The following is a 12225-nucleotide window of genomic DNA, read 5'->3' on the forward strand; positions in this document are numbered from 1 at the left end:
TGTGTCATCGCTTGTATTAACAGCCCAGTGCAGAAACCATCTTTCAGGTCTGTCTGCCCATGCTTTAGTGCTAAAGCATCCTTGCTTTGTAATAAAGGCTCTTATGCATTCCAAAAACCTCCATATTTATAAATACATACAATGAGTATATCGTATGGCTGACATTTAGTGAATGTGAGTTTGAGAGACTGACTAGGTTATTATTATATATTCACCTAGAAGGTGGTGCAAAGAGTAAGTGAGCAAGCTAACGTGGGAAGGTTCTAACTAGGTTGAAAGATGTCTCACTTCAAAATCCTTTCAGGTGAAGAAATCCACCTGGTTTCCTTCTGCCTTCCCCCCTGTCCCAAATGTGATGATGTCCCTGCCTAGAAGAGAATAACAGAGAGATCCTGGAGAATATGTTTTTGCTTTTATAGTAACGACAAAGGGAGATGCACTATATTAAAAAACATAGTAATTACAAACTTCTCAGTAAAACTTTCAATAAAGCCTCTCTATGAGGTGTGAGCCAACGCCCAGGGAAGTTACTGGGAGTTTTTTTTCCGTTGACTTGACTGTATTTGGTTTTGACACTACCTGATTAAGCAGCAGACACCACCAATTTCAAACAGCATGCTACTGTGCAGCTCTCTCCCTTCTTCATGTAATATTTACACAGCATGCTCCAGGCAAGAAGGTGTCAACTGTAGCTACAAGAAAGCATTCAGCTTCACAATGCCAAACAACGCATGGTGCTGTCAGCCCCCTCTAATGATCCTGCTCTTCTCCGTGGTTACTGGGGACCAGTTCCCTTTGCGTGAGCAGGCACGGATTAAGAGGATACGGCATGAAAAAGGAAGATCAAAAAAAAAAAAAGAAAATCATCTCACATTAGAAGGTCCAGCTGTTTCCTCCCAAATGACTAAATTAGAGAGCTTGTACGTCACCTCCTGCCTCAGGTAGGGTCACATTGAATCCCTCTTCCTGTTTAATCCATATAAAATGGGAAATGGGTTTTGAGGAAGACAATGACAGAATACGAGAGTAGTATTTTTTCAGGCTGTGTACTTTTATCAGATAACTTGCAAGACTGCTTTGGAAGCCACAGAAAAGAATAGAAAATACTGCCACACACTTCATGGGTGGCCTTGAGCCAACCACTTAACCTCTCTTTGCCTCATCTTCCCAATGAGGGTACCAGCATATACCCTACCTCGCAGGGATGGGAGGAGGGCAATACCTTCGGGCTGCCCATCTCTCTAAGGGCTAGGTGCACGGGTGGGATGAACAGACGGGCTGCTCTGGGATGCAGGAAGTCTGGGCTCCACTTCCTATTCCATCACTTGCTTCCTTAGGATGTCTGTTCATCTCCCTCTCCAGTCACCCCTTCTGGGAAAAGGGCACGATTTGGTCTCTCCATTCCTCTCCCTTTTAGCTTAAAGCAGTGAGACTGGCATAATTTTGACTACAACCCATGAAGCTGTTGCACAAGTGGGCCCCAGCACCCACCCACCCACCCACCGCACACAGGGCTCTTATGGAGCCAGAGGTCACCTGCAGCATTTGTGCTGTCTCTTAGGACAACATCTCCCTGGTAACCAAGTCCCAGTGAAAGTCAACAGTGGCATCTTTGTCACTTTTAAAATGGAACTTGGAGGCTTTAGGAGCTGTTGCCCCCAGCTCACGGGCTTGCTAAAAGCTTTTCTCTGAGCTTTCTTTCAGCTGCCCCTCCCAGCACGCTGCAGGCTCAACCACAGGAGACCCAGTACAGGCAGCCTGCAGGGATGTGAAGCCTCCTGTGTTATTTCATTCTGCCCTGACCACAACAAATCAGGACAACTACCTTGTCTCTCTACTGGTTTTTAATCTACTCCTATGACTGGGGATAGCCGTTTACTTTGCAAACTGTTGAATTTAGATAATACTGTCTCTTGGCTGAATGTTACCAACCCACGACTCTGCTGGAAGAAAGGACTGTGATTGCTCCTTAATCTGCTGGGCTACCCTACTGCCTGCTGAAGAAGCCTTGAGTTACAGAGGCAATAACTGCCAGACAGTGCATGATGAAAAGCAGGTAGATGCCTAAAGCATCTGAGCTACTTTGCAAACCTCCTCTGAACAAGCTCAAGAGGTTTGGGCACTCTCTTGGGCACTTCCTAAGACAAGGTAACATGGAAAAGACCTCCAAGAGAGAGAATCATATGCAAGTACGGCACTGGAAGGCTAAGAGGATGCTGAGAAAGGGAAGAAAGTGAATCTCTCAAGGCAGTGAATAGGAAAAACCTGTACATTATGTTGGCCTCATAAAACAGTGGTGCCGGAAAAGTAAAAAACCCAACAGGACACGGAAACTAAAACCTCTGCTGTTAGGGAAGAATTCCACTTCAACAAGCAATACTTTCATCAAGAACTGGTTGCAGCGATAAGGAAGAGAGAGGTCCTCTGGGCACTAGTGGGTGCAGGCAGCTTTGGACTAGCAAGATTTGATCTCTCCCTCCTGCTATCCTTGCTCCTCTGGCCATTTGGGAGCAGGGGCAAAGAGTTGAACCAACCTGCAGAGAACTGTCTATCCACAGCTTCCAGATATTTCAGAAATACTGACTTCTTTTCTTCCTGACATATTTCATCAGACATTAAAAAACAATGAAAATTTTGTAGTCTGCAAAATCATAAGATTTGCATCTAAAACAGGCAGAGCAGTGGAAATTATCCTTAAAGACTTAGGTCTACCCCAGCAGGGTGGTGATCTACATACAGAGAAAGCCACTGCAAGTGAGAGAGAATGTTTTATCCCAATCTGCTTTCTCCTGAGCTCTCCTCTGCTATGCGCACAGGGGAACACAACCACCTTTGACATAACCCTTGCCAATGCACAGAAGTTCAGTTCTGAGGAACGATGAAGTCACAGAGCAGCCTGCTAATTTTCTTGCTCCTTCCCAGCACCTCAGGCAAAGATAATAGTAATGATGATGATGATGATGATAATAATTATAACAATAATAATAGTAATTATTCAGACCAGTGAGTCAAGCTGGATCATGGCCCCTGGAAGGAAAGCCACACAGGGTGTCTTGATGGGGGAAAGGGGAGAGCAGAAAATGGATCACAAATCCTAAATAGGTACTCCATCTACTCATCTAACACTGCCTTCTGATTCGCATCAGGTCCCTCACTGGGCACTGGCCACATGAGCTCCAGGTATGTCACATCCTGTTCACTCTGGAAGAGATCTGGCTCACAGTCTCCAGCTCTGCTAATTAAAAGGGTCAAAAAAAGCCAGGCTGAGCTTTTCTTACCCATGAGCTGCTGGTACTCCTAGCACAAATGGCACATGGAGCTCCTCAACTCAGACCTGCAGGCAGGGCCACACTGGACAACCCATTTGATGACCCAAGCAGGGGGAATCTAGCTCCTTCCCCCATGGTTGCAATGAGGGACCAACACAGGAACAAAGATCCTTGCCACTAAACCCATGACATGTCCAGACCCTCCTCGTCAGTGCTGGCCTTTGTGTAACCAGCAGCTTGCAACAAAGAGAAATAAAGCCATGAAGATGCCTGATCGAATCTGAGTCGCTCTTGAGCCTAAGCAGTAAGCAGGAGCAGCTAAGACACAAGGAACAGAGCTTGACCCTAGCAGTACAAGTTTTTTCTTCAAAGCATGCTGACATTTTACGACAGGTTACTTGTAACAAGCACACTCACGTTCTCCTGGGAGCAGCGCTGAAACCCAACACAGCAGGACTCAATCCCTTAAAATTCAGCAATGGCAATGCCCCGAGGAGTTTAGCAACCATATCCATGCAGCACAGAGATTCCTACAAGAGTGATCTCGAGAGGTTTCGAGATGGCATTAGCAAACAATTACCCTGAGGAGGAATTGGGACAGTATGCAGACATCTCAGATGACTAAAAGCAGCAATGCACCTCACTCTAACTGGAAAGAGCCAGGGCAGACGCTTGTAAAGCAAGAGCGTTTTACCTTCCCTCCATGCTGTACAAAGCTGAAAAACACACAAAGCCCAACTGCAACAGGAGTTGAGTAGTGCTGGAAGAGGAAATCTGTACTGCTGTACCCATCCCTGCCCTTGGGATAACACAGGCACACTTAGAGACCTCAGAAATGACCTCAAGCATATAAACGCCTAGTGAGATAATGCACATCAGCAACTACTCAGTCCTCTGCGGAAGAGCAAGTGGTCAGGGAGGGGGGTGGGGGATCCCATTCATTTGGCTTCTAATGAATGTTTGCCATCACCCAGGTCCTGCAAAGCTGTGAACAGGTGAAGGTGCTAACCACCTCTCACCAGCCTGAGAGCAGGATCAAGCACATCTGGTAGGCAGAGGCTCCCTGCAGGGCTTCTAAAGGAGTCAGACATTTGGGTAAAGAGTAAGCTATGTGCCTAAAGGTAACCTGGAAACAGAGAGAGGGGAGGGGAGGATGTCTTGTTTAAGCTCCTCAATGGATGGTTAAAGGAGGCAAACATGAGCAGTAGGTCTTTTTAAATAGAGAATGCATTTCTGGTTTGGGATGATTTCAGTTTAATTCAGACAATCACAATTTCAGACTAAAAGCCAGAGAAGCTACCCCATAAACAGATCGAACTTCAGCAACTGAGAGAAGAGACTTTCAGACCGTTTAAAACTTAGCAGAGGCCAGAAAAGGGATTTGGATTTTGTTACCAGCTTTTTCTCTTCAGAATAACTGACACCTTCAACCATTAACTGCAACGTCCTAATCCACGCAGCTTCACCACAGAATTGCTCAGCCAATGTATGACCCCTGTTGCACCAAGGGTCTTTCCAAAAAACCCAGACTTGACCTTCCTGACATTGTTCTTGTTAAAAGAAAAGGGAAGGGGGAAAGCAAGGAGATTTAACAACTGAAAGTATTATCAAGCACAAATCAATTTTTAAAAGACCATCAGTATGGAGAAAGAATAGGAAATTAATTTGGAAAGTCAAAAGCTGTAAGAGCAGCAGTAACTTATATTAGGGATATACCATACAAGAGGCATGTGGTTATCGACCCAACCTTCTGTTTATCCTTTCACATGCTGCCATCCAGGGCCCCCAGCCAACCGGGTGGCGTTGTGCAACCCGGTTGCTGACAGGGATGCAGAGGAAGGCATTGCAGATTCCTTCCCTAGTAGCAGTTTCCAAGGGGGGAGAGAGAGCTGGCTGGGCTCCTATCAAATAGCACTGGATCCAAGACTTTAATCTCTTCCCATGTGCAGAGCCCTACAAATCTTCCAGTGAGGTATTAATCTCTTCAGAAGTTTCACACACAGGGATCATAGCAGAGGATATGCAAAGCCGCCTTCTTTCTTTTCCTTTCTTGAGTCAAGGCCACAAAAGCTACGCTCGTATCATGAAAGACATCTGCTCCAGGGAATGATTCCTGGCATCTAGGCCAAGCAGTGCAGGGGCTTACGTGCTGCTCACATTTAGCCCTCTCCACATGCCCACAACGCCTAAGACTTGCCTTCATCTCTCCAGGCTCCACCACGGCCCTGAAAGATCACAATTAAAAGGAAAGGGAGTCATGTTAAAATGCCTGCAATACCTATGTCACCATCCACCAGAGAAACATATCATTAATCTGATGCCAGGGTATGTGTCGCGAGGCCTGAAGGCATGGCATGAAGCTGTTTACAGATGTTGGAGGTAGAAAGGCTTTTTGATATTACACAGCCACATAAGGCAGAGAGCACCAAGCTTTGCACTCCCCAAACTATCCACAGGCGATGGAGAGAACTAAATCCCAAGTCACATATATATTCATTTCAGAAGAAAATAGTTGTTTCATGTTAAAGAAGAGTACAGAACCAAACTAACAGTGATCAATAGATCAGACCCAGGGAATTAAATTCTTTGACAGCGCGGGTCCACCCTCAGTGAGTTACTCCAGCCAAAGCCAGATGAAAGGCTGCAGCACATGTATCTGCAGCAAACTGCAACCTAGGAAACGAAGAATCCAAGGTTTTTGAACCTGTGGGCTACTTCACTCATCTAAAAGAAAGAGATTCACAAGGACATGGATGACTATTATTTTTAACTGAATTACTCCAATGCTTGTTTGTGAACCAAGACGCTATTGTGAATACTGTACAGCCAGAGATTGAGAGTAAGTATGACAAAAGGCAGACAAAACACTAGTCAGCCAACCATTTAGTTTGTGATTTTTTGGCCAAGAACTGGACACACAGTTAGAACTGTTGTGCAGAAGATAATATTAGAAAAGGTGTACAGAGAGGAAGGTGAAGGGGAAGAAATAGGTTTGCTGCTAGAAGCATTAAAGAGAGCTTCTTTGAACAGTTTAGGTTACTGTTGTTAAAATGCAAAGACAATGATCATCAAGGAAATACAAATGTGTTTCTGCAGGAAAACACGAGAAATATTTTCTTTCAAAACTGCAAATACAGGATTTAAATCCTTGTTTTCTTGTTACTTTCCAACAAATAAGAAATTAACAACGTCAATTTCTCTTGGTGATTGGGAAGGTATTGTTACCAGTTCTTTTGTATATCTTTGCGCTTGGCAGACGTACTTCTCTGATGCTGAATTGCCACCACCTTTCAGGTGAGATAACAGCCTGCAGTCGTGTCAGCCACAATTCACAGCAGCAGCTTGTAAAAGCTAAAGAAGCCTTTCCCGCCTGGAAGCAGTGAATGAGTAATAGGCTGAGCGCACAGGTCCAGCTGGCAACCTGAGAGGACACGAGACCTAAAACTTCCACTCCTATGAATTGGGCACAAGATGCTTAATTCCACGGTAGATGAGAGCTTCAGCTTTACATCTACAAATCAGCATCTCTCAGCAACATAGTGCCCTCTAGCCTTAAGCTGGGTTACGGTTTAAGTCTTAGAGTAAAAAGCTCAGCGATGTGAAATACTAATACAAAGCCTTATGTCCGATCTTCAGCCTTACCTTTCAGGCAACCCATTCAAATGCTGACCAGCTCTGAAGAAATCTGGCAGACGTGCAATGCCAGGAAACACAGTATACTCAGATTTCACACCAGATGCAACCCCCTCTCAGGCTTTTCCTTACCAAAGCTGGATGATTTGCCTTCTCTATATATAAATCCAATCTTCTGTGTATTAAAATACAAGTTGTATTTTGAGGAAAGAGTTAAAGGATTTGGTGCAACTAAAACCCAGAAACAGCCAGAGAGGGAAGAAAAGATGCCTCCTCTGCTTCAGTGGATGGGCAAAAGCTACTCCACTGTACACTGCGAACTCCTGCAGGCAAAGACACTTCCACATGACACCCTGCAATACTGGAGTCTGTGAAGGTTGTTAAAAATCCTCCTCTGATGCTGTGCTATTGGCAGTAAGGTGTGAAAGGAGGAAGGCAAAAGAGAGATGAAAGAGATCCCAAACTCTGAGTCTGCCTTGATAACCATGCAAACTGGATCCCCTCTCAAAAAGGGTCTTAATGTAACTTATGGGAGAAAATGAGTAAAGATGCATTCAGCATCTCCGGATCCCTGACCCTATGGCAGGAGAAGCTTGCTCCGCTCCCCACCAGGCACTCTGTAGTGCGTGGCCAGGATGGAGACAAACTGGGGAGCCGAGAGACCTGTCCCATCCTGTGCTGGATCTTGCTGAGCAAGAAGGGAAGATCCACCTTCAGGAGGGAAGGAAACTTCAAAATTGTAACATCAAAAAAAAAAAAAAAAAAAGACAACACCAAGCAGGGGATGAAAAAGGGTGAGGAAAAAAAGCCGCATTTCCATAGCCAGCCACCTTTCCGCACGCCTCCGGGTCCCCGCTGCCCCCGGCCGCCCGGAGCCTCGCGGGCCCCTCACCTGCGTCCCCGCAGGGGCAAACGGGGCGGGCGCGTCGGCAGCCAGGGCTGCCCGGGGACGGGTGCCTTGTCCAAGGTCAGGCGGGGGACGGCGCCCCGAGGCAGCGCCTCCCGCCCGGCGGGGCACGCTCCGCGCTCCGGGCACCGCACCGCGCCCGGCCCCGTCCTGTCCCGCCGCCCGCACACGTGCGCCGCCCCCCGCCGGCAGGCAGCCCGCCCGGCGGCGGACCGGGGGCTCGGCCGGGCCCCGCCGCCACTCACGTAGTGCTTCGAGGGGTTCCTCCGCTTCTCCACGTCCACCACGTTGGCGTCCAGCACGCTGTAGGAAAGCATCTTCGCGCACCCCGCGGCGGGGCTCCGCCGCTCCCTCCCGGCGCTGGCAGCACCCTCCGCCGCGCTGCCCGCCGCGGCGATGCCGGCCGGCGCGGCGGGCGGGCGGGCGGGAGGATGCCCCGGTGCCGGCTCCGCCCCGTGCCGCGGCAGCGGCTCCCCCCTCGCGGCGGCAGCGGCCCGGCTCCGCGCCCTGCCCGCTGCCTCAGGCTGCGCGGCCAGTGCGGCGGCAGGGGCGGTGGGAGGGGCAGGGCCCGGCCGCCGGCCCCGCCCCCGGGCGGCCCCGGGGGGCGCCGCGGGACGGGACGGGAGGGGACCGGGAGCCACCGCCCCCCGGTGGCGGGGGGCGCGGCCTGCCCTGAGATGGCGGCCGGCCGCGGCCTCCCGCCGAGTGCCCCCTCACACCCCGGGGGCGGTGGCGAAGGCCGGGGGCGGAAGGCCCTCTCCCTCCCGGAGCTGCCCCCAGCCCCGGCCGGGCCCCCACCCTCCGCCTCGGTCCGGGGCTGCTCAGACACCCCGGCCCGGCCTCAAGGAGACCCCGGGTGAAGGGACCGCCCGGGGCAGAGGAAGGACGGGATGCCTCCGGGGCCCTCCATCCCTGCAGAAAGTGTCCGAGATAACCCCCCCCGAGCGGCCGGCCAGGGTCGTGCCGGAAACCTGCAAGCCAGCAGGGCCGACCCTGCAGCCCACCAGGCTCCAGCTGGGAGCTCAAGGCTGGCCACCGCTTGGGGAGGTCCATGGGGCCCTGGCCCGCGGGGCCACAGAAGGATCAAAGCCAGAGGAAGGTCGCACAGACTCTGTCACGTGGGCTTTTAGGGCGATAAACCCATTTCAGCTCTTCGTATATACATATATAAATAAATGAGTGTCATCTTCCCCAGTCACACTTCAAGAAGAATTTGCCCTAGAAATTTCAGTTTTTTTTTTTTAATAATGCGTCATTACTTTGCATATGATTATCTGAAAGTTACATCAGAAATAGGAACTTATATGTGATCTTCCAGCCCTCAGCTCGTTTCATGACATTCATTAGCTATTCACCAAATTAACTGAAGTCACTAAGATCTCCCATTCCTCTGAAGCCTCTTCAACAGCAGCCCATGCAGATTTTCCAGTAAGCTTCCAGAGTGCTGCTGACAGCGCCAGACCTGCAAGCCTAGGAGCGCAGAAAGGTCCCAGCTCCTTGAAAAAAAGCCCCATATTTACAATGAGAACAGTCAACCTCAATGTGATTTCATTATACGCGCTGTAGGCACAGTTTCTGAATCACGACTTTTACAAGGGTTACTAGCCCCGCAACAACGATCATGAGAGAGACACCAGAGTCACAAAGCCATAGATAGTTGAGCCTGAAGGCTGACGCTTGAAAGTGGTTGATTTCAAACAATAGCTGGTTTCCAGAAGCAGCTTAAAAGAAGAAGGAAACCCAGGAGCAGCACCATCAGCACGCAGCTACCGACTGCTGCCAGGTGGGAACCAGGTACCTGCTGCATAATGCCAGGGAAAGATGCTCTGAGCCAGCCTTCTCCTCCCTCCTCAGCTACTACACACAGTTTACCAAAACGAGTGAACTGGCATAAAATGCTAAAATCCCGGCATCCCACCCAAGGATGTGTGCAGGCATACGTGAGACCAGCTTTTGGTAACGGGAGGGTGACAGAGGGGAAAAGCTGATGTGCCCACCTCTGTTGTCACTTTTTAGGCTTGTCTTTTCTCCTTCAGAGCACCCTCTTCCCTCCTCTTCTTTGAGGGACTTGCCACCTCTAATCCTCATACATGACACAAGGCAGCAGAGCAATTATTTACATTAGAAACCTTTACTGTTTAGACTGGCCAAGAAGTCCCTGGTGTGCAGAGCAAACAAAGAAAATTCTTCCTTGAAAATGTAAATATTCAAATAACCCATTGATAAAAATATGCCTGGTGTGGCCAGTCTTTTGGGTCTTGGATGTCTCTTTCCTGTGAGCCACTATCAATATATATCACACATTCCATCACCCTGTCAAAAAAAAAAAAGGGTCCTCCCCCATTGTTAAAAACACTCAAGGTTTGTTTTAAATCAGCTTTCAAAACATGTCATTGTGAGAGAAAGACAAAATACATCATTTCTCGAAACACTCTGCCCCATCCTTCCTGACATTCTTACTAACTGGCATCTTTTTACTGGTATTCTCATCTGCCTTTGTAGGGAAGAAGCTGCTATTTTCGGTCCAACTCGAGAGCGGTGCTTTGGAGTTGGGTTCGTGCTCCCTTGGTCTCTACCCCGTACTTTCACGACATCTGGTCCACCATTCACCTTTTCTCTGTTCAAGACAACTTGATTCTCCACCGCTCTAGACAACCTTCTCCAGCTGCGAAGCCTGCCCGGCCCTTGTACAGATCTGGCTCCCCTCCTCCTCCATCGTCTGCCGGTTTTGTGTTCACCGCCACCTTCTGCTCTCCTTGTTTGTTTGCTGCATCCCTCCATCTACATAGGAAAAATGCATGTTGCTAGGGGCATGGATTGTTCTTTTAAAATATGTACAACACCCAGTCTAATGGGAGTCCGATCCCAGACTGTTGCAAGACTGGCAGAAAACAACTGAAACCCCTTATTATGCTGCAGGCTTGGGAAAATCTGCTCCTCTGTTAGGCAGCAGCTGGGAAAATGAAGCTGACAGCACTTCCCAGCCTTGTGCTGGAGAGCCAGGCTCCGGCTGCTGGGACTGAACAAGAGAAAGACTGAGTACGCAGCAAAGAGCATGGCAGGCTCGTTGGATGACCGAGCCCACGTGCCAAAGAGTCTGTCCCTGACTAGGACCACAGGCTGAGGCACTGTGAATTTGTAGGAAGATAACTAACTCTAGGGATTTTAATCCTAAATCTCCTAGTATTTATATTTTTTTCTTAAAGTCTCCATTACTTAAGTCCTATCATTACATGGGAACATCACTGCTATTATTAACATTTTTAATACATATATTAATATCAACAGCTGATTTAATAATTCACCTTTACAGACTCATGGTTCCAATAAAATGCAGCTGAGGAACATGCTGGGAAATTCAGACTTCTGAAGACTGAGATAAATTAGAATTTTAAAAGCTTTTTTCTACTCATTTGCTAAGTTGGTATTTGGGCAAAGAATTTTTTTTTTTTTCTTTTTTTGACCAAACAGGTAATCACATTAGCCTCACAGATCTCATAGAGCTACAGCCCGGCAACCTCGACTCTGCTCCAATTACAGCAAAAGCTGATGCGTGACAGAATGTGTGTGTGACGGTCTCAGAGCTGGAGCATGACTTGAGTTTTCATATTTCAAGATGACTTTGTTATGCTGGCAAATTTTTTGTAAATAAGCATTTGAGTTGTAAATTGAAAACACTTGGATCATGAAATCAGTGAGAAAATAAAACAAGGGACAGACTTTTCTGTGCTCCATTAGGGCCATTACTGATGCCTCTTGTTAATTCATGGCATATCACTGTAGATAAGTAAACCCCCTTGAATATTAACCATACTATGGCCTAATAACCCTGTCTGTAGTGGCTCGAGTTGCTGTTAAAGATGACTTTTCTATCTTGTTTTTGCTTTTCTGTTTGCCAGGTGGAACACAGTGTTTTCCTGTCCCACTAGCTAGAAGAGGCTCTAACGGTGCTCAGCACCCTGGGGGAAGCAAAGTGCCCCGTAAGCCCAGCCCCTTGGGGGAAAGGGAGCGTTTCAGTGCTGTGCATGACAGATTAGCCACACAACTCATTACTGGCAACTAGAGTTGCATGCATAATCTGCTAGACATGGTACTAGAGATGTGCCCCTTAGGGGTTTTTTGGCTCTGATGTGCAACAGCACAACACAGAGCCTTTGTTACACTCCCATCTCAGCTTCTGTACTTACAAAACCTCAGCTTCTTAAAAGGGCTGCTTTCCATGCAGTCCTTCCACTTCAGGGTTTCAACACACACGTCTTTTGATAGGAGCGACAAGAATAGTAGAGCCTGTCTGGCATTCAGATCTCAAACTCTGAAACACAAAGCAAGATGCGATCTTTTTTTTCTTATTTTTTAAAAGCCAATTGCATTTCATCTTCCTGGGAGATTACTGCTCTTCAGATTAAATTCACTCTG

The 12225-nt window shown here is 48.1% G+C and overlaps 2 protein-coding genes across 3 annotated transcripts in view; both read right to left on the minus strand.

The window, feature by feature from the left end:
* The window catches only part of SH3PXD2A (SH3 and PX domains 2A), a 267687-nt gene extending 259487 nt beyond the window's left edge, over positions 1–8200 (minus strand). The window contains exon 1 of the mRNA XM_075154979.1: positions 8055–8200. Coding sequence (XP_075011080.1) covers positions 8055–8126 — 72 coding nt within the window. The 5' untranslated portion in view covers positions 8127–8200. The remainder of the gene's footprint in view (positions 1–8054) is intronic.
* A 1721-nt stretch (positions 8201–9921) lies between these two features.
* The window catches only part of STN1 (STN1 subunit of CST complex), a 54760-nt gene continuing 52456 nt past the window's right edge, over positions 9922–12225 (minus strand). For both annotated transcript variants that reach the window (XM_075154987.1, XM_075154986.1), the window contains 2 exons: positions 11997–12121; positions 9922–10590 (listed from right to left, as the gene is read on the minus strand). The gene's annotated coding sequence lies outside the window, so the exon portion shown is untranslated. The remainder of the gene's footprint in view (positions 10591–11996; positions 12122–12225) is intronic.

The sequence above is a fragment of the Calonectris borealis genome, chromosome 7 (assembly GCF_964195595.1).
Source record: "Calonectris borealis chromosome 7, bCalBor7.hap1.2, whole genome shotgun sequence".
Classification (NCBI taxonomy): domain Eukaryota; kingdom Metazoa; phylum Chordata; class Aves; order Procellariiformes; family Procellariidae; genus Calonectris; species Calonectris borealis.